Here is a 27,675-nt window from a genome sequence, read left to right as displayed (position 1 = left end):
AACGAACTGAAGTTTATGAGAGAAGAAAAAAATCACCAGCTATCTCCGGGTCTCATAGGAGACGGGGTCTGACGTCACTTGGGCGCGGTGCGCCCGTAAACACTACTGCGCATGCCCGCCGCCTCCCTGGCTGAGGGCGGGCGTAGTGCGCAGGCTCCAGCCTGGGTCAACGGGTCAGCGCGTTTGACTGGCTGTCTGGCCTCCGCCGCTCGCGGTAAATGGCGCTGGTGGCGGGAAAGTTGAGTGTCTGGTTCGCCCAGCCTTCGGGGCGATGTGTAGTGACTTCCGCAGGGCCGAGTCTGGGACGGAGGTGAGAGCCGCCGAGTCTGGGACGGGAGCGAGGGAGATGAGAACAGGGCGGTGGGCGGGCGAGGGAGCCGGGAGGGCGGGGAAGGCGGCGCGGGTGTCCTGGCGGGGGGCGCTCGGCTGAGGGAAGGCGAGCTGCGCCGGACTCCAGCACCCCGGCCGACCCTCCCACCTTTACACCGGGAGCCAGCCCCCGGGACCTGGGGGTCTTCTGAGATGGGCAGGCTAACGCGCGCGCTCTGAAGGGAGGCGGAGGAAAACACCCCCACTGCGTGCGGAGGTAGGTGTGCAGTTCCTAATCTCTGCTCGCTAGGCTGACGGTCCAAAGCTGTCACACGGTGACTGCGGTTAGAAATGGTAAGCCAGGCAACAGAAGCGGGGAAAAGGGATTGACCGTTGGAGAATTTATGGACGTTTATCGGTATTTGAGTATTTGAGTAAGTTGCCTCCACTTCTCCCTCGAGTCTCTCCGTCTCTGCTTATGGCATCAAGCCCTCGCTCTCCCAGCTTGCATTTCCTGCTTAAGTATCTCCAGAAACACGCCAACTGTTTGACGTCCTGCAAGAATTTATTCAGGAATTGAACCAAGAAGTATCAAGTACTTAACTATGTGTCAGCCGCTGGTTAAGGAACTGGAGTAAGAAACAAAAGAAACAACTTGTGCCATTGAAGAACTAGGAAGGGAGGCCGACTTAAAAAAAAAAAATCGCCGCACGTGTAGAAGAGCATGCTGTCCAATAGAAGGGCAGGCATCACGGAAGACTGAGGAGGAGGAGATGACTGAAGTTTTAAAAACCATGTGAAATCAGTTTGGCAAGGAGGGGGTGGCGGTCAAAGAGAGTAGCAATTAACATGGGTTCTGCCTTCAGAGCGGCTTATTTAGGGGAACTGCAGGTAGTTCTGAATAGTTGGAACAAAGCTAGTGAGGGATAGCAGAGTTGGGCAGTGAGCCCTGAGAAATAGTGGTGTGTTAAGAAGGATCTCTTACACAGGTGAGGGAGAGAAGCAATACTCTTTTTTAAAATAAGATTTTATTTATTTATTAGAACAAAAGGAAGGGAGAGGCAGAGAGATAAGCAGGCTCCTCACTGAGCAGGGAGCCCGACATGGGACTCCATCCCAGGACCTGGGATCATGACCTGAACTGAAGGTAGACGCCCAACCATCTGAGCCACCCAGGCACCCGAGAAGTATTACTCTTAAGAGGAGTCAACAAACTTTTCCTCTGAAGGGCCGGATAGTATTTAGGCCTTGCAGGCCAGGGGGGCGTCTCTGTCAGAATCCCTTTACCTTGCAGTTCTAATATGAAGGCATCCATAGGGAGGTGAACAAATTAGCATGGCTGTGTTCAATAAAACTTATTTTTAAACTTTTGGATTTGACCTACTGGCCATAGTTACCAAACCTTGCTCCTTAAGAGTAGAGCCACTGCTTGTATAAGAACCACTACAGTTTACTTACTTAGATGAACATTTGAAACGAAGGTTAAACACGATGACTTTTGCAGTCAGAATAAGCCTAGTATCCGAAAAATGGGAGCCCTGGTGTGCCTGGGTGGCTCAGCCAGTTAAGCATCTGCCTTAGGCTCAGGTGACAATCCCAGGGTACTGGGATCAAGCCCCTGCATCTGGCTTTCTGCTTGGTGGGGAGCCTGCTTCTCTCTCTCCCTCTGCCTGCAGCTCCCCCTGCTTTTGCTCTCTCTCCCCCTCTCTCTCTGTCAAATAAATAAATAAAATCTTAAAAATAAAAAATGGGAGCCCAGCACAGCCAAATCATTGAACAAAAAATTTAGCAACATATCCTTGGCCTGCCATGTCTGCATGGAGACCCTAAGCCAGATTGCCTGCCTCATATCACTTTGGAGTACAGAGTGTTGGAGGGGAGAATAGGGAGCTGAGCAGTAGGTGCTACCTTATTTTCCTTTTTGTTAACAAAACCAGCTGAGTGAAACTCTTCCTTTAAGTGTTTTTGGGCACTCAGTGGCTAGTGCTTAATTTGTTTGGACACAATTTTCTTCCTTTGCACATTACGCTACAGTACTATGGATTCTGCTTGGAGGCATTGTGTTGAGGAAGATGCCTGAAGTCACAAGCTAGCCCAAGAAACAAGTACAATACTTTAAAATTTTAATTCACTAGAATTACAGCTTTAAAAAACAGCTATCCATTCCTACATTTTGTGAGTAGTAGGGAAAAGACATTTCATACAGTGTCTTCCAAGAAAATAAAGTTGCAAAAAATATTTTCTTTTAACAGATTCTAGAGATGGAATTATGGTAGGCCAGGTAGCGAGTGGAAAACTTAATAATGAACCCTTGATTTAAAGACCTGCATTTGACTACAGTTTACAGTAAAATAACCCATTTTTTGCCTAGTGTTAATCTTTATTTTTTTACCCTGTTTATTCTTCTTATCCTACCGGACACTTTATATCAATTTAAAGGTCATGAGAGCAGACTTTGTTGTCTGTTGAGTTTATGCCTTTAGTCCTAGTATTGAGAACAATGTTTAGCCCACAGTTGGCACTCAATAATTGTTTCTTTAGTGGATAAATTTCTTACCTTTCTCCTCTTCCCTCTCCCCTCGCTCTGCCTTGCTTCATGTGTCACTGAAAAAAACAAAAAAATTACAGGAAATCCCTTAATTTTTCCTGTTGTATTTCTGTTACTGATTTCTAGTTTGTGTCCATCATTGTCAGAGAACATATGCTGTATGATTTCAGTTCTTTTAAGTTTGTTGAGGTTTGTTTTATGGCCCAGGGTGTGATCTGTCTTGATGACTGTTCCTTGGGCACTTGAAAAAAATGTATATTCTGTTGTTGGGTGCAGTGTTTTATATACATGAGTCAGATCTTGTGTGTTCAGATCTTCCGTATCCTTAATGATTTTTCTGTTTGTAAGTCTCTTCCTTGCTGAGAGGTCACCTTAAGGTCCCGACTATAATTGTGGGTTTGTCTGTTTCTCCTTTAACCTGTATTACTTAGTTTTGCTTCGTGTATTTTGAGGCTCTGATTGATAACGTACACATTTAGGACCGTATGACTTTTTGGTGGATTGATACTTTTATTATAATTCATTCTGTAAAGTCCCTCATTGTCTCTAGGAATTTTCTTTCCTCTGAAGTCTACTTTACCAGATATTAATATAGCAAGTCCTGCTTTTTCATGAAGTCTATCTTGATAATATATGCACTGCTTTTCTCTGAATTTCCTCCTTAAGATAGAATAAATATTTTTGCTTCTAAGAAACTGCAACTTTGAGGGCACCTGGGTGGCTCAGTCGGTTGAGCGACTGCCTTCTGCTCAGGTCATGATCCTGAAATCCCGGGATCGGGTACCAATCATCCCAATTGGGCTCCCTGCTCAGTGGGGAGTCTGCTTCTCCCTCTGACCCTCCCGCCTCTTGTGCTTTCTTTCTCTCACTCTCTCAAATAAATAAATAAACTCTAAAAAAAGAAAAAAGAAACTGCAACTGCGAGGCAACTGGGTAGCTTTTTCGGTTAAGCATCTGACTCTTAGTTTTGGCTCAGATCATGATCTCAGGATCGTGAGATCGAACTGGGGTGGGGGTTGGAGGGGGGCCACCCCCCACCTCGGGTTCCATGTGCAGCTGGGAGTCAGCTTGGGATTCTTTCTTCCTCCCTTTCTGCTTCTCCCTCCACCCCATGGGCACTCAAGCACGGGCTCTCTCAAATAAATAAGTAAATTCTTTAAAAAAAAAAAAAAAAAGTGCAACTTCTCCAGTTGTGACATGGATTTTTTCCATCACATTCCTCCTCAAGGACCTCACTGCTACAGATGTTCCCAGTCCTATGGTCATTTTTTTGTCTTCTGCATTTTTTTTTTTTTTTTAATTTGTCAGAGCACAAGCAGGGGGAATGGCAGGCAGAGGGAGAAGCAGACTACCTGCTGAGAAAGGAGTCTGATGCAGGACTCTGTCCCAGGACCCTTAAAACCGACTGAGCCACCCAGGCATCCCTGTCTTATGCATTTTTCATTTTCTTTTCCACCAATCATTTCCATTAGTATCCTAACATAGAACAGTAAATGCGAAGCAGAAAACCTCCCTAGACGTCTGCGCCCATCCAGCTGTATTCCTTTACTCCTCCACACAGCAAAGAGTTTGTGCTCTGTGCCTACACTTCCTTATCTCCCATTCACACTCTCGCCCATGGTGTGATCAGTCTTCTGTCTCGGCTGTACCACTAAAATTCTCTTGTCAAGGTTATCAGCCAACTTATGTTGTCAAATGCTCATTTCTGAGTGCGCTCTCCTTTTAGGCTGAAAAATAGGAACACAGCAGAGTGTGTAGTTCCTATAGGAAAGCCGTTGGGAGGGAGGAAGGGGATGATCCATGGGTGTCTAGTACCTGCTCTTAAAATAACCCATTAGAAAATCCTCCCTGGGGAAGAGAGAATGAGAGGAGGATAGAATATGCCAGAAGTGTTTCTCCAGCAGAGTTCCTCATATGCAAGGTGACAATAAGTGTTCTGCCAACATTAAGCTCCTGTAATTTTGATTTTGTGCCTTATAGTTTCATTCTGGGACAATGCACGTATATGATTTTTTAAAAAGATTTTATTTATTTGAGAGGCAGGGAGTGCAATCGGGGCAGAGGGAGAGAATCTCAAGCAGACTCACTGAGATTGGAGCCTGATAGGGTTCTTGATTTCATGACCCTGAGATCATGATCTAAGCTGAAATCAAGAGTTGGACGCTTAACCGAGTCACCCAGGCACCCCTATATTTGTTTTTTTTTTTTAATCTAAATGAAAATTTGAAAGTTTGATATAACTTACTGATGAAATTTGAAGAATGCATTTAATGGAATTACTAATTTGTGGGATATCATAAATTTAAAATTTAGTCCTTAAAAATTCTGCTAGAAATTAATGCTGCTTACACACCTTCAGAAGGGCTAAAATCAACAACACAGAAAACAGCAGGTTTTGGCCAGGATGTGGAGAAAAAGGAACCCCCGTGCACTGTTGATGGGAATGCAAACTGGGGCAGCCAGTATGGAAAACAGCATGGAGGGTCCTCAAAAAGTTAAAACTAGAGCTACCTTATGATCTAGCAGTCGCACTCCTGAGTATTTACCCCAAGAATACAAGAACACTAATTCAAAGGGATACATGCACCCCAGTGTTTATCGCAGCATTGATTACAATAGCCAAGATATGGAGGCAACCCAGATGTCCATCGATAGACAAATGTTGAAAGAAGAGGTGGTATATACATACAACAGAATATTATTCAGCCATAAAAAATAATGAAATCTTGCCATTTGCAGTGACATGGATGGAGCTAGAGAGTACTGTGCTAAGCAAAATAAGTCTGTAAGAGAAAGACAAATACCATGTGGTTACATTCAAGAATTTAAGAAATAAAAGAAACGGGCATCTGGGTGGCTCAGTCCGTTAAGCGTCTGACTTCAGCTCAGGTAATGATCTCAGGGTCCTGAGATCAAGTCCTGCATTGGGCTCCCTGCTCAGCTGGGAGTCTGCTTGCCCTCTCTCCCTCCCCTCCCCCCTCAGCTCATGCTCTCTTTCTCTCAAATAAATAAATAAAATCTTAAAAAACAAAGGGGAAAAAAATGAGAGAGACAAACCAAGACAGAGACTCTTAACTACAGGGAGCAAACTGATGCTTACCAGAGGGGAGGAGGGTGGAGGAATGGGTGAAACAGGTGATGGGGATTAAGAGCGCCCTTGTGATGAGCACAGGGTGATGTATGGAAGTGTTGAATTACTATATTGTACACCTGAAGCTAATACAACACTGTGTTAGCTAACTGGTATTAAAAACTTAAATTCATGCTGCTTAAATTGTCAGGTGTATATAGGAGTTCCTGCTTTACTTTGTATTACCTGTTTTTCCTTTTCCTCTTACAGGATGATTGCATTAGTTCTTCTTCAAGCTTGATTGAAGAGCCAGACCTAGTACTCTGCCCTGAAGGACAGTTGAATTATCAAAGTTGCAGAGGAGTCTAATTTCCCATGTGAGAGGAATTGGCCCTCTAATTTGTAGAACTACCATGAGAGCCAAAGTTTGCGTCAGTCACGTACATATTCACTTAGCTGCTGCTTCCCTTGCTTCCTTATTTCAGCTCCTCTCTTAGTTCCCTGTGTTATAGTTACACGTTTTTGCCTGAATTTCCTCTACTTGTGAGTAATAAAACTAAGAATTGTATTCATTTTGTAGATGGGAAATCCAGGCCTCTTACGGGGCAGGGGTGGGAATATTTGGTTTAGAATGTTTGCTTTTTAAGTAGCTTATTTTTTTATTTTAAGATTTTATATATTAGAGAGTGCGAGAGCACAAACTGAGGGGAGAGGCAGAGGGAGAAGCTTAACAGGGAGCCTGATGTGGGGGCCAGGACCCTGGGATCATGATCTGAGCCGAAGGCAGACGCTTAACTGACTGAAGCACCCAGGAGCCCCTTTAGGTAGCCTTTTATACTTAACTCGCTTGCAGCCCTGCTGCTGGGGCCTTTCTGCAGACAGATTTATTTACAAAAGATCAGGGGAAATGAGTCTTTATCCAGATGAACTAAATATATGTGTGTATATATTTATTTACCTTAATGCCATTCATTTCTGGTTGGTTTGATCTTTAAGTTCTTCTTTCTGCTCGTGTAAGCTTCCACAACTAAATGGTCTTTAAAAACATCTGTATGGTAAGGTATTCTACTTACTAGGTGTTGAAGGTATACGGTTGCACTGGAAATGGAGTTTTGTTAGTATGAAGCCCTTCGATGACATGAATACTCCTGGACTTTTGTTTGGTAGAAGTTTGCAGACTGTCCAGACATGAAAATCGAAATAGTTTGAGGTTCTTTACACTCTCCATCCTTCCCAAGCCTGCCTACCTATGCCCTGTTTACCTTTAATTTAACAGGCAGCTCCTGAGTTTCTGCCAAACAAAAGCTTTTTGGAGCTCATTGTGAGCCAAAATAGATTCTTTTCCTTTTGAGCTTTTACTTACAGATGGGGAAGACAGGCTGGTAATGTGTTAAGTATAGTAATACCTTCGTGGAAGGAGGTGGCCTTGAAGAATGTATGTTATTGTCGTTTGTTCAATAGTCTTGGCCTTAGAAATTTAAACGAAAAATAGGCAAAGGACATTCCATGTGGAAAGAAAAAAAGCGTTTCTCTATCAATGCACATTTTTTATGTATTTAAAAGAACTGTATGCTAAATCTCTCATTCAAAATTAAGGGTGCCGCCCCCAAATTAGAACTGACCGTTTGAGACTGAAGAGAAAGGCTGACAAGTCCAGCTGGATGTGAAGTGGCTTGTTAAGGGGACTTCCCGACTGAGCCTGTCTGCAGGCAGCCTCAAGATGAGTAAACCTCTGCAACCCCACCTCCCTGAAGACCTGCTTTTCTAGCCCTGGGGTTGGGAGTGCCGCCTCAGGACCACCCAAGAGGAGAGTGTTTAATGGCTGTGTGTCATAGTCAGAGCTCCCGGGTAGGTCAAGGATATTATGCCCAAGGGTGTACTTAAGGGTGTGGTTAAACAAAAGGAAACGATGTCGATGTCGGGAGGGGTGCTGTGCTCCAGGAGGTCCCAGGTCCCTGACTGGTCCTCGGGGATGATTTGTCCAAGATGGCGTTAGTCAGGTTCACACACCTTTGCAACACCCTGCTTGTATTTCTGTTGTAGCAGCTACAATACTTTATTGTACTTTCGTAACCTTCTGACTCTACCCTATCAAATTCTTTGAAGATAGGAACTGTGTCCGCTACATCTGTATATCCCTAGCACCTCACTCAGCTCCTGGGATACATTCGACTTGGCTGAAATGTTTACCAGTGGATGTCTGTACAATTGAGTATTTCCCCCTTTGCAGATGATATACTTGTTATGGTAGTAATGCTGCTGTTGAAAACATTTTGGGCTCCTTGTTGCTGTTGGAGGGAGTACGAACAGAGATGGTTGAAAGAGGCCCGGTGATTGCCTAGACAGGATCTCAGATCAGTTCGATCATCAGCTTCGTAGGTGCAGAACCGTTTCATCTCTGTACTCAAATTTTATTAGACTCGGTGATACTGACTCTGAGGACAGGAGAAGAACTCCAGGCTTTGGGAGCCAGAAGGGATCTCTTAAATCTTAGCTCTGGCATCTACCAGTTTTCTCATCTGAAAAATAGAATGATAATAAATAGAGTTAATGTAACAATTAAAAGAGATAATGTATATAAATTATGTACTGATGATACCACAGCACAAATAGTAGCTATTAGTAGATGACTATTGTTATGATAATAAAACCTAGCAGAAACTGATTTACAAATCAAATGTCAAATCTATTAATTAACAATATTAGTGAAACTGCCAAGTAGACTAAAATTGTGTCCACTGTGCATTCTTTCCTAAATAGGAAATTTGGCCTCAGAAAGATTGCTGAGAGAATCAAGAAAATTCATGACGAAACTCTGATTGCCCAGTGTGTTACTCTTTCCTAAAAGGATTAAGCTATCTTGTCTAGCAGAACTTATTTGGGTTCCTTTTACCCTGGACACTTAACAAGCTCTTTTTTGCCCTTCAGAAACTCCAGATTGATTATATCTGACTTCTTTCAATTCATTTCTTAAATCTGGACATCATTAATTTTAATTTCTATATTAGGTTATGTCATATTTTTAGGGTGGTTTGTTTGTGTTTTTTTTTAGATTTTATTTATGTATTTATTTATTTATTTGGAAGAGAGAAACAGACTCTGCTTTGGCATTGTAAAACATTATTTTGAATATTCTCAGTAGTGGAAAGTTTTCATCCTTTGAAACTGAACTTGATTTTTTGATAATAGTGGAAATATGGTAAGAGGAGTAATACCGTCTCTGCCCAAGTGTCATGCCGATATAAAGCTTTCTGGAATACTTTCTTACCAGGAATTCTCACAGTGGAGAATTCTAAAATATTGTGAGCAGTGACAATAAGAGTAAACAATTGGAGTAACTTCCTAAGTTAATCATTCTCATGAGGATAGTTGGTTATTTGTATACATGCTTTTTAAAACATTTTGAAGTCATTTTATTCCATCTTGTCCCTGAAAGTTTCTGTCTTGCTCTTCAAGCTGCACTCTCAGTCTTCTAACTCAGTGGTTCTCATTCTTTTGGGCTTTAGGAGTGCATTACACATTCAAAAATTACTGAGGATTTTAAAGAGCTTTTGTGCATTTTTTGTGGGTTTTTTTTTTTGTTTGTTTTTGGTTTTATAATAGTTACATTATATTAGCTTCAGGTGTACATCATAATGGTTTGGTATTTGTCTATGTTGCAAAATGATCACCACAATAAGTGCAGTTAATATCTGTCACCAAAAGAGCTTTTGTTTATGTGGGTTATATCTGTCAGTGAAACTGAGAAATTTACCTGTCTATTTATTAAATAGCAGAAGCAAGAAAGTTTATTAAAGCTAAAAATAACACTCTTGAGAGATCTCCAGAGCAGGTGAGCTCCAGACAGAGAGCTGCACTGAGAAATTTAGAATTTTAAATATTTACATTCATATACAAGTGACAATAATAACCCCTTTGAATATTATCATAAATATTTTAATGAAAAGTAGCTATATTTCCCTAAACAAAAAATGTGAGGAGTCACACTGTTTTACATATTTGTAGATCTTTTTACTGTCTGGTTAAACAGAACTTGACTGGGTTCTCTTCTGCATCCAATCTATTACTGTATGTTGTTCTGGTTAAAGTACATGAAGACTCTCTGGCCTTTCACAGATAAATAGTTGGAAAAAAGAAGGAGGTTTTTGAAGATCTTTTTAGAGAATTGTGGATTTTCTTCTTTGAATCTGTACCAAAACTTGAGAAGATAGTAGTTTCCTAAAAGTTAATTGCAACGTAGAATATAAAATTATATCAGTGAATTTTTCATACGTTAAAACCATTGATTGGTCTTACATTTGGAGTGAATCTTTTACCCGGGAATAATTTAACATCGTGCATTGGTCATTTGGAAATATTGGTTCACTGAATTACACAGATCTTTCAAGTATGGACATGTTTTGTTAAATAATTATTTTTAAAAATCACTTTCATTGAAACATTGGCAACTTCACCAAAAAGGACCTTAACTATTGGGGAGCTGTCAAGGTCATGGTGGTGGATGAGTTTTCCAAAATTCAAATGTTATCACTGGCAACAAATACCGTCAGTTTTTTTGAAGTGACAAGCTTACTTTCTTTGTTTTCGATAAAATGTCTGCCAAATACCAAGTCTGTATAATCAAAGCTTGTCTTTTAATCATTCTTTCAAATAAAATGGTAGCCTATGAAAAAAGCATCCAACTCAAATAATCAACACAAGTGCTTTTCCTAAAGAAAAAAAAAAACAAAAATGATTCTATTTCATTTTGGAGAAGTCCTTCATCTGTGTGTGAAGTGGGGGACGTCCCCAGGAGCAGACTTTACCTCAGACACAAACTGCCGCGTTCTGGATCCCTAAGACTGTACTCAACTCTAATACTAATTGCAAGGCCAGGACCACCTTCAGGTATAGCAATTCAGTAGAAGGACTCACAGAACTCATTGAAAGCAGTTATATTCATGGTTGTGGTTTACTGCAGGGAAAGGATGCCGATTTAAAGACAGCCAGAGGAGGGGAGGTAATGGATCAAAGTCCAGGAGAATTCCAAATGCAGACTTTCCGGTTGTCCTCTCCTGGTGGAGTTGTGGATGGTGCTTACTTCTCCCAGGATCAGTGTGTGTCTCCCAACTGCAGAAGCTAACCTGAACTTTGGTGTCCAGAGTCTTCTTGGGGCTCTCTCAGGTAGACACAGTCAGCTGCCCAAGCAGCTGACTTCAGTCTGTGGGCCCCCGATACCAGAGGTCAAGTTGACCCAAAGCCCCAACCCAAAGTCGCACTGTTTGACCATCTCGTGTGGCGAAGGCCCCCTGGTAAACAAAGACACTTCTATCAGGCAGGATATTCCGAGACATGAAGATGACCTCCCAGGAGCCAAGGGCAAAGGCCAGACCTCTCTGATCAAGGTTAAATTCTTTACTGCTAGTATGCGGCCTGTGTCATCACAATGATTCTAAAAAGTACTCAGAGGTCATGATTTAATAGAACTAATACTTTTAACTGCCTCATCAAAGGCATTCTTGTGAAAAACTAGTTTTGCTTGTTTTTTTTCTGTGAGTGGTGAAGAATGCCTTGTGTACTGGGACAGTTTGATGCCTCTACCCTGGTTGTGCCAGCATTTTCACCCATCACCGCTGGTGCACTGTCAGTGCAAGTGTCAACTTAGTGAGAAAGACAGGTCATATCTTAAGAGTTTTAACCTCGGATACACCTTCAGAGTCTAACTCAGAGCACTGTATCTCTTGTGTAGTGAGCCGTCTTTACTTTGTTTCAGAATAAAATATCATCTCCTAGAGATCAGTTACAGCAAGTTCTTCGAGGGTAGGTTATCTTCATCTTTGTAGTCTGCATTTTACCTGCCATGGTGCATTGTATGTAACAGAAACTCAGTAAACATTTGCTAAATTAACGTATAGAACCCTTTCATGACTTCAGGAAATCTTTTCAAAACTTATGTTTCAGTTAAAAAAGGAGAGTGACTGCTTTTGTTCCCATTTGTGATAGGCTCTTTTTTTCTTTTGTTGTATGGAAGAGTTGTCAAATCTGTGCTGATTGCTTAGAAACTTGAGAATCAGCTTTGATAGCTTTGATTACATGTCCCTCATTGACATTTAAATTAGCCTTGCAATTCCGCTTGCTGTCACCCTAACCAGTTTTGTCTTGGTGTGGGCACTCCTCCTCCAGATTAGTGTGACGCTCCAGCCTTCTCTCCGTATCTGGTGTTACTTTCAGATACATTCCCTACTAGCCACCAAGATAATCTATTTGAAATGCAGATGACGATAGCTTGTGCTGTACATTGTGCTTACTCTATGCCAAGCACTTTTTTTTTTAATACCCTGAATCCTCAACAACTTTGGGGGGGTGGGGATACTGTTTGTTATCACTTGAATGATGAGAAACCTGAGGCCCAAAGAAAGGAGCTAGCAGGTCTGGTCCTGAAGCCCCAGCTGTCTACTATTAACTTTTCCAGACTGCCTCTCACTACATTGCTTAAAATCCCTTGCTCTTGTCTACAAAGCAGAGAATAAGCTCCTGAACATGGTATCTAAGACCTTCTGTGTTCTGGCTTCTGCTCTTTCAGCACTTCTTTATCTTCTGCCTGTTCTGCGCTACAAGCTCCAGCAGGTGAAATCTGCTTACAGTTCACCTACGTGCAGAGTGCTCCTTACAGCCTCTGCAGCCTGGCTGATGCCACATCTGCCTCATACCTGCCTCTGTTCACCCAACAAATCCACGTGGGAACTCCTCAAGGGTGGTTTTTTCCCACCTTTTTCCTTTGCCCCCTCCAACTATTAGATAAGAAATTGACAATATAGGTAGGCAAACAAATTAAAACCTGGTATCTGTATAACAAGTGTATTAAGTATAGTGAGAAAGAAAATTGTAACACGTAAGAAAGGTAAATACTTTGCAGTTAGCAGTTTGGTCTTATATCCCACACTATACTATCAGCTCTTCTGAGGGCAGGGACTCATTTTTATACCATCAGTGTTTGATCCATAAAAAAAGGAGATATTTTCTGAATAAATGAACACAATTTTTCTCCTAAATTGTATTTCCTAGTTCATAATTTCCTCCAAATCCTCAAAATTAAATGAGTCTTTTTTATAGACTTTTGGAAAATTGTGCAAATATAGATTTCTAAGATTTTATATTTTTAGGTAATGAGTTTTTCTTTTTTTCTTTTGCAAGCTCCTTGCTCGACTTGAAGGTAGAAGTTCCTTGAAAGAAATAGAACCATATCTGTTTGCTGATGAAGATTCATCTGTGCATGGTAAAAAACAATCTCAAACCAAAATACAGTGTCATACATTAAGTCTTATAAAACATGTTGATTTCCCGACATATATTCATTGATATGTACATACTCGTAGCAAAGGGCTGTATGGATTAACCTGTAAAATTAAAAAGTGAGAAATAGATCATGACAGAACACTTTTAAGTCTTCATTATCTGTGTCAGATGAGATAAAGTTTGACTCATCTGCAGTAAATCTTCAGAATAAATATTGACTGCTCTTATCCCGACACAGTATTTGAGGGAGTTTTGTTATAATTTATTTTTTAATTCTTTAGAAGTTTGAGAATCACAGTTAAGTCCCTAGGTACCCTGTTAATATTTCTGTAGAAGGGAAAAGACATGCCCACTTGTTCCCCCAGCACTTGGACACCAGGGAAAACTTATAGAAAGGTACTGTGCTGGCGTTGTGCTTCTCTTCTTTAGTGGAAGAGCTCTGTAGAGAGAAAATTCACCCATTTATGTGTGCAACTCCGTGATTTGTAGTATCCATTTTTGCACTTGTCACCACAGCTCATTTTAGAACATTTTCATCAGCCCAAAAAGAAAGCCATGCCTATTAGCAGTCACTCCCCATTTCCTCCCACATCCCTAGGTGGCCACTGATCTACTTGATGACTCTATAGACTAGCCTTGTCTGTGTATTTCATATAATTGAATTATACGGTATGTGGTCTTCTGTGACTGGCTTCTGTTACTTTGCATAATCGTTTCAAGTTTTATATTGTGGCATTACCAGTATTTCTGTTTCTTGTTCCGTAATACTCTGTTGCATGGGCTTACCACATTTTGTTTATCCATTCATCAGTTGATGGACGTTTGGGTTTCTACTTCTTGCTGTTATGGGTAATACTCCTGTGATTGTGTGCAAGTTTTTCTGTGGGTATATGCTTTCAATTCTCATGGGTAATACCTACAGGAGAGACTGTTAGGTTCGTGGAGCAACTATGTTTAACCTTTTGTGGAACTGCTAGACTGTTTCCCATAGCAGCTGCTTATTTTACTTGCCACTAGGATTGAAGTGTAGAATAGTTTGAATTTTCCCACATCCTGCAAACAAATGTCATTGTCTGTGTTTTTTATTATAGCCTTCCTAGTGAGTATGAAGTGATATCTCATTGTGGTTTTGATTTACATTCCCTGATCACTAATGATATTAAGCATCTTTGCATGTGCTTATTGGCAATTTGTATGTGTAATCTGGAGAAATGTCGTGTCTTTTGCCCATTTAAAGAAAAGGATTGTGTTTTGGTTTTTGGGTTATAAAAATCCTTTCTATATTCTAGATACAAGTCCCTTACCAAATATGATTTGCAAATACTTTCTTGCATTCTGTGGGTTGTCTTTTCACTATCTTGATGGTGTCCGTTGAAGCACAAAGTTACTAAATTTGATGAAGTCCAATTTATTTATCTTTTATTGCTTATGCTTTTGGTATCATAGCTAGGAGGCCAATGGCTAATCCAAGGTCAAGAAGATTTACGGCTTTGTTGTCCTTACTGATTTCTGTTTTCATTCTTTTCTGATCAGAGAACATACTTCTGTGATTCAGTCTTTTTAATTGATTGAGATTTGTTTTATTGCTGAACATATGGTCTATCTTGAAGAATGTTCCATGTGCACTTGAGAAGAATGTATATTCTGCTATAGTTGGATTGAGTGTTTTCTTGATGTTTTATAGTTCTGGTTAGTTTTTAGCATTAAGTCACCTGTCCTTGTTGATCTTCTGCCTAATTGTTCTATCTGGTATTGAAAGTGGGTATTGAAGTTTCCAACGATTACTATTGAATTGTTTATTTCTCCCTTTATTTCTTAGTTTTCCTTCACATATTTTGGGGCTTCCTGCACTGTTGGGCACTTACAAGTTTATTATTGTATCTTACTGATGGATTGACTCATTTATCATTATAAAATGTCCTCCTTTGTCACCTCACACCCATTAGGGTGGAAACAGTAAAAAACAAAGTAACAAGTGTTGGTGAGGTTGTAGAGAAATTGGAACCCTTGTGCACCATTGATGTGATTATAAAATGGTGCAACTATGAAAAACAGTATGGAGGTTCCTCAAAAAATCAAAAACAGGGGGCGCCTGGGTGGCACAGCGGTTAAGCGTCTGCCTTCGGCTGAGGGCGTGATCCCAGCGTTAAGGGATTGAGCCCCATATCAGGCTCTTCCGCTATGAGCCTGCTTCTTCCTCTCCCACTCCCCCTGCTTGTGTTCCCTCTCTCACTGGCTGTCTCTATCTCTATCAAATAAATAAAATATTAAAAAAGAGAATCTTAAAAAAAAATCAAAAACAGAACTGCCACATGATGGGGACATCTGGGTGGTACAGTCATTAAGGATCAAACTCTTGGCTTCAGCTTAGGTCATGATCTCACGGTTGTGAGATTGAGCCCCAGGGTGAGCTCTGGGTTTGGTGCAGAGTCTGCTTGAGATTCTTTCTCTCTTTCTCCCTCTGCCCATATGCCCGCTCATGCTCTCTCTCTCAAAATAAATAAAATCTTAAAAAAAAGTGGGGGGTGGGGAACAGCCATATGATCCAACAATTCAACTTCTGGGTAGATCTCTAGAAGAATTGAAAGCAGAATATTGAAGAGATATTAGCATTCCTATGTTAATAGCAGCACTATTCACAATAGCTAAGAGATGGGAGCAACCCAAATGTTCATTGACAGATGAATGCATAAACAAAATGTGATATATGCAAACAAGGGAATATTATTCAGCCTTAAAAAGGAAGGAAATCCTGTCATGCTACTACATGGATAAACTAGGAGGACATGCTAAGTGAAATACACTAGTCACAAAAAGGAAAATACTGTGATTTCACTTATATAAGGTATCTAAAGCAGTCAGATTCATAGAAACAGAAAGTAGAATGGTTAGTTAGCCAGGGCTGGGGGAAAAAGGGGAAAAGGGAGTTGTTGTTTAATGGGTATAGCGTTTCAGTTTTGCATGATGGAAAGGTTTGGGAGATGTTTTACAACAGTGTGAATGTAACTTAACACTACTGAACTGTACGCTTAAAAATCTTTATGCCATCTTTTAGCACAATGGAAAACAAAAATGTCCTTCTTTGTCTCTAATAACAGTTGTTGTCTTAAAGTGTATTTTTTCTGATAATAGTATAGCCACATCAGCTCTCTTTTGGTTACTGCTTGCATGGCATGTCTTTTTCTATCCTTTTGTTATCAGTCTGTTTGGGACTTTGTAAAGTGTGCCTATGGTAGATAGCCTGTAGTTGGATCATGTGTTTTTATTCCATTCTGCCAGTCTCTGCCTTTTGTTTGGACTATTTAATCCACTTACAGTTAATGAACTACTAATAAGATAGGGTTATGACTGTCATTTTGCTCTTTTATATACATTTTATTCTTTTTGTTTGTTTGTTTCTCTGTTCTTCCTTTACTGTCTTCTTTTGTTTTAAATATTTTCTAGTGTACCACTTTGTTTTGGGTTGGGGGGGGAGAGGCAGAAGAAGAGGGAGAGAATCTTACACAGACTCCACACCCAGCACAGAACCCCACCCAACACAGGCTTGATCTCACAACACTGAGATCGTCACCTGAGCTGAAATCAAGAGGCAGAAGTTAACCAATTGAGCCACCCAGGTGCCCTTAGAGTACCATTTTTATTCCCAGTCATTACTGCTTATTTTTTTGAGTTATTTTCCTTTGTTTTGTTTTGTTTTGTTTTCTTTTAGATTTTATTTATTTGACAGAGAGAGAGAGAGAGTACAAGCAGGGAGCAGCAGAGGGAGAGGGAGAGGGAGATGCAGGCTCTGTACATGGAACAGGGAGTCCGATGCAGAGTTCAATCCCAGGACCCTGGGATCATGACCTGAGCCAAAGGCAGATGCTTAACCAGCTGAACCACCCAAGCACCCTTGAGTTATTTTCCTAATGGTTGCTCTGAGGATCACAGTTAATATCTTAATTTAAACTATCTAATTTGGATTAATACCATCTTAATTTCAGTGTTTTATAAATACTTTGCTACTGGGTAGCTTTGCTTCCTCCCCCTTCACTTGTGCTGTTACAGATTACATATTTAAACATTGAATGTCCATAAACAATTCTAAAATTATGACTTAATGCCAGAAACTAAAAAGCCATTACAGCATAGAAATTAAAATGTATAACAGAAATAAAAAATTATTACTCAAATCATTTGTTTCTTAAGTCAGATAAATGAAAAAAAGTTATAAATATAAAACATATACTGTCCTTAGTATTTTCCTATGTAGTTGCATTTACCTGTGGTTTTTATTAACTCATTTGGTTCAAGTAACTATCTATTGTCCTTTCATTCAACCTAGAAGATTCCCTTTACTCTTTTTTATAGAGCAGATCTGTTAGCAAACAATTTTCTAAACTATCAATAGTAAAAGATAAATTTTGACCAAACATGTTGGACAAAAAGATCGAACTTTCTATTCTATCAGAAAGGATATTATGAAGTTGAACCTTATGAAACTGACACTAAAACATGGGTTCACAGCACCACTTATACATTTGAATATTACATTTGTAGAAACTTTAAAAGCACCATCATGCTCCATCACTAACAAGTTTACTTAGTTTGGATTAACACTGTCTTAATTTCAGTATTTTATAAATACTGTAGATTTTTTAGCTATAAAACTAGTTAGATGAATGCTCACTGGAGCAATAGTAGACTTAAGACTGGTATTATAAGGATTATTTATCAACACCAGTAGTTTATCAGAAACTGTATAGGGAAGCTCAAATTGAAGCGCTAAGAGATTTAGGGATTATAAAAAGCTCTAATGCCATTGTAAACATTTCTAAATGGTTTTTCATAGTAGTTACTCAGTACTGTATATCAACTCATTACCTCTTCTGTACTATAATGATTATAATCTGCAAATTCAACATATTTGTTATACAATTAGTAGGTTGGTACCAAGATGATGTATTTTTTGGCTTTTCTTTTTTATCCTTATTTTGAAGGATCTTCAGATTCATAAACTCACTCTGACAATCTGTTACCCAGATCCCTTACAGCATTCTATTTATGAGAGCAACTATCAAGGCCAAACCATCCAGATTTTCTGATTTAGTTTAATTTGTCAAGTGCCAAACTGTAGAGGTGTTTTTTTTTGGGTGTGTGTGTGTGTGTGTGTGTGTGTGTGTGTGTTTAGTGGTGGGGGGGTGTTGTTTTTTTTACTGCAAGTTTCCATGCCCAATACTTTGAGTGGACAAGGTTATGATTTCTTTTGTAACAGCTCTCAGAAACATTTGAGAAAGTGACTTCACAAATACAGCTAAAAGGACTGTGCCCCTCTGTAAAACATCATGTTTGAATACAATTTTTGATGTGATGATTAGACAGTAAATGTTTATAAAACCAGCAAAACTGACTTCATCATTAAACATATTTGTAGAGAATCTGGGACCTTAACGATAATATTTATATGTAATTTGCAAGTTTGCGCATTTTATTACCCCAGTTGTTACAAATGACCTTTTTACTGCTTTGCTACTAATCTGTAAAAGGAAAAGAGTGTTTTTATATACCCCTTAATAATCTCCTTGCCAAGGATTTCACCTTAAGCTTTGCCTCATCTCATTCACGCCAAGCCAAGAATCTAAAGAATCCATATACTACGTGGTCTATTTCTTAGTAACGTATGGATTTAGCAACCTTGTTAAACCATGTAGGCAAGTGTTCTCAAAGACTTACTCTTTTGAGTTATGCTAAAAGATATTTATGAGTACCACCTTCTCTCTAAGAAAATAATTGTCTAGGTTTTCATTTTTTTGCTATTCTGAGAATGCCAGAAAAATCCAGAGATGGTCATACTTCCCCTCTGGCCAGTGTCATGTATTTCTGTCTCCTTGTGGAGTCTCTTCCCTTTTACTTCAGAATATGTTGCATTTCTCCTATCTTTGGTTGTCTTCATTTGACTCCAGCCTCATGAAACTGCTTTTGAATATTTTTACTTTTTAAATGAATGTAAACCATCATATTTTTCTGCTAATTCTTCTTGTGCCCCCTGCTTTCCTTGCAGCCTGATTCTTGGAAGAACACTGAGTGCCCCCCCGGGGAGCCCTTCCATCTCTTTTCTGAGTATCTGATTTTGAAGTTTGGTTCATAAAATAATATTTATATTAAATGTGGTTTTGCAAACTGCACATTTACTGCTGTAAGGTAACTAACTATCCAGGACCAATTCAGTGATCTGTTCCCAAACTCTCCCTTGCCATTTCTTTACTTTTAGTAATTTTGTGCTGCATTTAATGTTGTTTAGTACTGTTTCATTTTCTTGAAAAGTTTTGTGCTCTGTGTCATTTTCCTCCTAATTTTTATATTAAATTTCTGTCTTATATGTTTTCATACCGACTCCTCTAACATGGATGTACCCCAAGAATTGAGTTTTTGGCCTCTGTTCTTAATTTTTCCTTCACTCTCACCCACCAAATTGAGCTTTCTGTTCTCTGTTTCTGTGTAGCTTACTCTCAGATCATCTCATGTCTACACTCTTATTACTGTCTTGAATCTTAAAATCCTGGTGGTCGTAAAACATTTTTATTTTGTGACACCTAGCTAACATAGCATTTTGAAAGCTAAGTTCTTATTAGAATAGTCATGTGATTATGTGAATTAAAAATCCCTGCTTTCCTTATGTATTTGATTTGTACGGGTACTTCCAACCCTGTCTCTCTTCACCTTCACATCACTACCTTAGCTTTACCCCTACCTTCGGAATATGTGAAGGGGGCTGAAGACCTGCCGGAAACTAAGTGTCAACACTCATTGGGCCAGGGGCAGTGGGCAGGGCACTGGACTCCCACTGGACACTTTGTTCCTGTTCTGGCTTGTCTCCTGTGTTGGTCTCTTGTTTCCAGCCTTGTCCTGGGCCTTCACACCTGCTGGACTCTGGTGACCAGTGCCATACCCCCTACCTGTGATTCCCTACCCGACTTGATTCCTTTCAAAATGCAATGTTCCAAAGTTCACTTTGGGGCCTTTACCCCTCACCAGATAGGACTTAGATTTTCATTTCTTAGATGTCGCTCAAGAAGTTCTCAAAAAGAAACTAATCTGATGAAGTGCCTTCAGAAGATACTGTGTTTTGTGCTGGAGATAGAATAGGCAAGTCCCAACCTTCAAGGAGCATACAGGAAATATAACGAAATAGTCAGAAATCATCTAGCATGAGGGGCGCCTGGCTGGTTCGGTTGGTGGAGTGTGTGGCTCTTGATCTTAGGGTTGTAAGTTTGAGCCCCACATGGGGTGTAGACATTAATTAAAAATAAAAAATCCTAAAAAAATTATATAGTGTGATAACTGTGATGATGGAAGGTGATAGTTTGCTTTCTTACCTCAAGAGTATTGTTATTAGGATCAAATGAGGTATCATCAAGTTGTCCCTTGTCATTTGTAAAGTCCGATGGAAAAGTTAGTTGCTGTTGATTGGCCTCTTCTGATACCTTTTCTGGGGAAAGAAGAAGGGAAGGTTTGGTGCAGTCTGCTGATTGGTTTCCTTACTGTGTTTCTGTGTGGTTCACTGTGTCCTATATATAAACTGTTTTCAGATTAGTCTTGCTAGACTGTGTTTTCAGCTTTCCTTCACTACCATTAATATCTGTTCTATGTTAATGTTTCATCTAGTGCATGTAGTTTATTCTCTATAATACAGGGAAGTGAAAGACTTTCATTTGTGGGTAAGGGAGGATTTCAGCTTAGCTCCCTTGTCATGTAGTAGGAGAGAGTAAACTAAACATCTGGCTTGAATAGGTTTCTAGTTACTATGTTAACTTCCAGCAAGAGCATCAGTGAATAATAAGTTTTACTTGAGTCACGAATCTTTTGGGGGAGGGGTGTGGGAGAATAATTTTTACTTAAATTTTGAATTGCAAATTGCATGTAAGATTATGGTAGAAACTGGTTGAAGTTTTATACTACCTTAAATATGGTATAGTGGTAACGTGCTAAGATTTTTTTTACATGTTCTTTATGAATGTTCCAATTATAGTGGTTTGTTAGTAATAGCAGGAAATAAAGTAATTGGATTCTCAGACTATGTAATTTGCTTGGGGCCTAAGAATCTGCATTTTTAACACAGTGTTTCCAGTTATGTGGTTCAGCCATAAATTAAATGGAAACAAACTAGCAAGAATTGGAAGGCCACTGGTAGGAGTAGATTTTGAAGAGCTCTGGAGGCGGGATAATTTCCCCAGGTGTTTAATTTGCGTTGTCCTCACTGGAAGAGAGTTATTGGAACTTACATAGAAAAAGATTTGGAGTCTTTGAAGTTCAGAGTAGTTTACTTCAACTTATAATGCTAGGAAAATAATTTACAGTGCAGATGTCATTCCAGCTGGGCACAATTTCAAGAAATTTATATAGCAAAGAATAACGGATAGCTTTTTGGAAATGTGGAGGGGTGTTTTCAAAGTTCAGGGGTGCTATTGGCATTTAGGCCTGAGGGCTGTGGACTCTTCCGGCTCTGTATGTAAGAAACTGCACAATCAAGAATTTTTCCACCCATAATGCCAGTAACACTGAGAAACCCTAATTAGAGATTGTTTCAACGGTATGTAACAGAAGTCAAGCCTAGTGGTTTACCTGATAGAGGCTTATTTTCTTCGCCTCACAAGTGGTATAGAGGCAGGCCCTGCATAGCTGGTGTGAGGTTCCATAGTGTCATCAAAGTCCTGGGCACCTCTTGTCTTCCTGCTCCACCATTCTTAGGGCCCTGCTTAGGGTGTCCCTTTTATACTCACTGCTTCAAGATGGCTGCTTCCCCTCCAGAGCGGGGAGTGGCAGAGCAGAAGTGGCACCTGTATCAGGAAAGCAAAACTTAGAAACCCCAACAGAAATCTCGTGTCTCATTGGCTACAACTGTGATATCTGCTGACCCCTCTCTGCAAGGGATACTAAGAAAAATAGTTTTTCAGCTGGGTGCACTCCCTCCCTCCACCCCCCAAATTGAGGTTTTATACTTAAGGAAAAGGAGAGAATGTATATTGGGTAAGCAAGTACCGGAAATGGTGTGTACCATAGTAATCAATGGATTTTCGAAAGACCAGGAATCTGGCACTTTGTTCTTAGCTTATCACCAGTTTCAGTGTGAGTGCATGTGCTCCCCTCCCCAGTAGACTTCCTTGGGTACCTTTCAACCTTGTCACTCTGTTCTTCACATTTTCTTGATGCTAACTAATAGCCAACTCCTTTCTCAGAGGTTTCCTTATTTATTTCTTGATTTCCTTATTTATTTCTATTTGCTTACATGGGACTTAGATTTTTCTTTCACATTCCAGTAATTTTACACGCTATTGCAGGCTTTTCGTTTTGTAGCCTACTGTTACTGTGCTGCTGCATTTTGACTGACATTTTTACATTGTACACAGGTGGTATTCTTGAATTTCATGGTCCCGAGGGAACAGGAAAAACAGAAATGCTTTATCATTTAACAGCACGATGTATACTTCCAAAATCCGAAGGGGGACTGGAAGTAGAAGTCTTATTTATTGACACAGATTATCACTTTGATATGCTTCGGCTGGTTACAATTCTCGAGCACAGACTGTCGCAGAGTTCTGAAGAAACGGTGAAGCGCTGCCTGGGAAGGCTGTTTCTGGTGAACTGCACTAGCAGCACTCAGCTGCTCCTCACGCTGTGCTCACTGGAAACCATGGTTTGTAGCCACCCTGCCCTCTGCCTTCTGATCTTGGATAGCCTGTCCGCTTTTTACTGGACAGACCGCGTCAACGGAGGAGAAAGTGTTAACTTACAGGAGTGTACGCTGAAGAAATGTGCTCAGTTCTTAGAGAAACTCGTAAGTGCATATCGCTTAGTTCTTTTTGCAACAACACAAAGTATAATGCAGAAAACCTCAAACTGGACAGAAGGGCCTTCTGCCTTTACCCATCCGACTGAGGCAGATGCGGACTACAGACCCTATCTCTGCAAGGCATGGCAGCAAGTAGTCAAGCACAGAATATTTTTCTCCAAACAAGTGGATTTTAAAACCAGCAACCAGTTTTCTTTAGTTTCACGTCATTTAAAAAGTAACAGTTTAAAAAAGCATATTTTTATTATTGGAGAAAGTGGCGTTGAGTTTTGTTGATAAGTATCACCAAATAGTGGTTTTCAGGATATTATGCAAAATTTTAAAAGTCTTTTTTGGGCTAAAATGATTTGATTATAACGCTTTAAACTCTGGGAGAATTAATATACATGTTTCTACCACAGAATGGATTTTTTTTTTTTCCAGGATGGATTTCTTAAGCTAGTACAGTAAAACTTTATTCTGTTCTTAGGTTGTTGAAGATAAAGTGCTGGTAATAATTAAACTGTATATTAAGCTTGTTTTAAAACTAAATAAATAATCTACATATTGCGGCCTAAATGAACTTTTTTTATAACTGTGTCACATTTCTGGAATTTAGTTAAGTACTTAATTGTTTGGGAAAGTTTAAATGCATTTCTGATTTCTCATATGTAAGTCCTTTAGGAAGCTGTAACTTTGGAAAATGTTTCTGTAGAGCTGTTATTTCGGCAAAGGGGATGAAAACAAGGAGCCTGCCCATCTGCCTTTCACACCAAAAGACTATGGAAAGTCAGCATTTTGATCTGAGTTAGAATGAGTCCAAGATGGAGTTGCATTCTGGTTCAGTCTCTGTATAATTTTAACACAGGGAAATAATATACCCATTCAAGGAATTCTGTGAAGATTGTTTTGAAATTTTCATCTCCTCATGAAGTGATAGACAAATGCTGAAACCGCATTAGTACTGTATGTTACTAGTATGTTCTTAGCATAGTCCAGCCATACCATGAAATGAATCAAATTATTTCCAGCTAAGAGCTGGACAAGGCTCTGTGTACTTGGACAAGGCATGGCCAGAATGGGGAGCGTGCACCTCTAGGGGTATACAAGGTAATGTATTGTGGAGAGGAAGAAAACCTCAGAACTTCTGTTTATACATTTTAATATAAGAAAAGATGAAATTGTATCAATATTTGATATTCAGATTGACTCTGGTGCACTCATCGATCTATGTGTCAGGTGGTCATCTGTCGCATACATATCTAAGTATCCTGTGGGAAAGTGGAAAGAATTGCCTGTGAGGTGTTTGTGGGTATGTTCATTTATACATTACCAATTTAGTTAAAACTAACTGTAAATTAACCTATCTAACAAAGATTCTTTTTAAGGGCTTAGAAAGAATCCTGCAAAAAAATTAAGATTGAAGTTAGTATTCTTCCTGATGCAGGGACAGCAGAGGTGGCATATGCTGTCTGTTTCCTGCTCACGGACCCTGAGCCTCTTTTAGCTTACCTGCAGTTGCCAAAACCCACAGGCTTCTGGAGGCGTCTGCTGGCTGCCAGGGCCTACTGGGCTGCATGTGGGCCAGGCCGGGCAGTCCTTAACCAGTGAAGGGCAGGATTTGGTGTGGTAAACACGCCAGCTTCCTTACCCCTCAGCTGAGAGGACACTGAGGTTCTCACAGAGTGGTCCCAGTAGGATTGGTTCCCATTGCTTTCAGCAGCAATCCATTTGCCTTCTGTCCTTCCCTCTCACTTGACCCTCATGAGGTCTCCTGGGCTTGTCTCCCTAATGAAGGACAAGTCCTGGTCTAGGAGCTCCTTCTGTTGTGGGTCGAGGGGGAACCAGACTGTCAGTAGACAATAAAAAGTTGTCAGACAAACAGCCCTCCTAGGCCCAGTATTTGCGCTTCAGCCACATTGTGAAATTTAACACGATGGTGGACCCAATGGCAATCAAATCAAGTTATGCGGGATCACATTTCTTGTCATTCACACTCTCACACCCATATGCCCTCAACAGATTTTATTTTGCCACTAATAAACTTTAAAATATTTAAGAATACGACCTGTTATATCCCTAGTTCATCCTTTTTCACTTTGTATTTTTGTGGTTTTTATTACATGTTACATGTAAGTAATTTATAAATGTTTGTATGTTGGAGGAATTTGCTGATTTCCGCCTGGATAACCGTGTCATCAGTAAGATTGAGAATCTCTTGGAGCATCTGGGTGGCTCTGTCAGTTGAGCGTATGCCTTGGGCTCAGGTCATGATCCTGGGGTTCTGGGTCTCCTCCATTGGGCTCCCTGCTCAATGGGGAACCTGCTCCTTCCTTTCCTCCCCGCCCACCCCCCCAGCATGTGTGTGTGCGTGCGGGCTCTCTCTCTCTCAAATAAAATCTTTAAAAAAAACATAAGATTGAAAATTTCTTGGTCTACTCTAAGTTACGTCTCTTTTTAGCTGTTTGGAAAAGATAATGAAAATTCCTTACCTTCCCTTGTCTAGCTCTAGGTATATGCATTACACGTGTGTATGAAAAACTTAGAAATTCTTAGAAGTCTATCCTTGTTTCCATTTCTCCTCTATATAAATGAAGTATTAACTTAATGGACTGTTATTCACAGATTTATAACTTGTTCTTCAGAACATGATTAAAAAATAATGAACTTTTATATTAACTTAAATTATCAATTATATATTAATGTGTCAGACCAAAGACTTAGTTATCTTAAAAAGATTTGTTATCTGACATGTTGGAAGGAATTAAGAATCCTGGTTAATAAAAAATTCTTTTAAACTAAAAGTTATACCAATGGGATTTCTTGAACACTACAGAAAATTTAATACTTATTAAAGAATTAGGCTTACAGGGAAGGAAAATGGTACACCCTAAGTTACAGATAGCAGATAAGGGAGTACTGGTTAGAAACAGAATAATGGAGCGAGGGGTTACAGATCCTAGAGGGTTCCATTTACCTGTAAAAAAGGGGGTGAACTTCTTGGAATCATGGTGAGAATCTAGTGATAGAAAATTTTATATAAAAGGTATTTCAGACATTCATCTGATAATGCAATACAAAATTAAGATAATGCTTAGCTTATTGCTTCCTTTGTATACAATTTTGAGCCTTCAACTATCAAATGCTGTATTATTAATACCATTCCAGGAAATTCTGATGCAGACACTCTGCTTTATGGATTGTCTAAGAAGGTGAAAAGCCGATAAAACTGAGAATTTGCCACCAAATTTGCCTCACTAAAGGAACTTCTAAAAGATAAACTTCAGGGAGGAGGAATACTATCACAGAAGCTCTGAGATGTAGGAAGTAATAGTGAGTAAAGAAAATAATAAGCACTTGAGTAAATCTAAAGAAATATTGATAGTAGAAGTAACATCAGATTTGTGGGAAGAAAAAGCGATAACCAAGTAGAAAGTCTGTATCTTGTTGCTTGTAAGCCTAATGCATGTGAAGTTGGTAGTTGAAATTATATCAATCTAAATATCTGGTGTTATTGTGATGGAGAGTAAAGGCATGTACTTTGGACTTAGTGTGAATGTGACAAGATGAAGAGCTGCCTGTAGAAGAAACAAATCGATACCTGCTCCATGGTGCCTGCTGAGGAGGCAAAGGGAAATGAGAACAACAACACACACACGCACAGGGGGAAAAGTGGACAGGACCAATAAGCGCAGAATAACTGGGAGAGAGAAATCTAATTGTAAATGGATTGAGTGCTTCTGCGAAAAATCTTGGTCATTAGATTAGATTTTTAACAATCTGCCATATACTTTTTAAAAAAATGCATCTAAAACAAAGGTACTGAAATGCTGAGAGCCAAAAGATAAAAAAGACCCAAGAAACATCAAAGGAGGCTCTGTAGCTGTATAAGTAAACTCTAACTATGGTAACATTGTGTTTTAACGAAGATCACTACATAAAGATGGAAGGTTTGGTTGATCCTTTAAGTTTATATGGCTTCAGTAAGATAAGTTCCAAAACTATATAGCAAGATGTGTAGAACTACAAGGAGAGATTGGCAAAGTCACCATCATGGTAGATGTTTTAATACACCTTGGGAGATGAAGCAATTAAAATTGGTTGAAGGGGGTACTAGGGTGGCTCAGTTGGTTAAGTGTTTCCCGCTACCCCTGCTGTACTCTCTGTCTGTCAAGTAAATAAATAAAATATTTTTTTAAAGACTTATTTTGAGAGGGAGAGGCAGAGGGAGAAGCAGACTCCATGCTGAGCAAGGAGCCTGATGTGGGACTCCATCCCAGGACCCCAGGATCATGACCTGAGCTGAAGGCAGATGCTTAACTGACTGAGCCACCCACATGCCCCTAAACAAAAACCTTTTTTAAAAATGTCAGTTGACAGAATATGAACACAAAACCAAACTTTGATGTAATGAACATATATAGAACTCTGCATGCAAAATAATGTATATTTTAAACACAAAAGGGAAATTTATGAAAAGTGATCTTGTTCTGTGAGAAGACATCAAATTTCAAAGAATCCACATCATGGAGATCATTTTTCTTGATCACAATGGAATTGTCAGAAATCAGCAAGAAAAGGATGACTAGAAGTCTCCAAATAGTGGAAAAAATGTTTAAATTTCTAAATCAGTAGGTCAAATAAAAGGTCGTATCACAATTAGAA

The 27,675-nt window shown here is 39.7% G+C and overlaps 1 protein-coding gene across 1 annotated transcript; it reads left to right on the top strand.

Annotated features, from left to right (window-relative positions):
- Positions 1–138: 138 nt before the first annotated feature.
- On the top strand, positions 139–26,873 carry XRCC2 (X-ray repair cross complementing 2). The gene is made up of 3 exons (XM_026479201.4): positions 139–310; positions 13,101–13,182; positions 22,589–26,873. Exons 1-3 carry the CDS (start codon positions 272–274, stop codon positions 23,305–23,307), a joined length of 840 nt encoding a protein of 279 aa, XP_026334986.1. The 5' UTR covers positions 139–271; the 3' UTR covers positions 23,308–26,873.
- Positions 26,874–27,675: the final 802 nt, after the last annotated feature.

This window comes from Ursus arctos, unplaced genomic scaffold, assembly GCF_023065955.2.
Source record: "Ursus arctos isolate Adak ecotype North America unplaced genomic scaffold, UrsArc2.0 scaffold_3, whole genome shotgun sequence".
Lineage (NCBI taxonomy): Eukaryota > Metazoa > Chordata > Mammalia > Carnivora > Ursidae > Ursus > Ursus arctos.
This window is presented reverse-complemented; position numbering and strand designations above follow the sequence as displayed.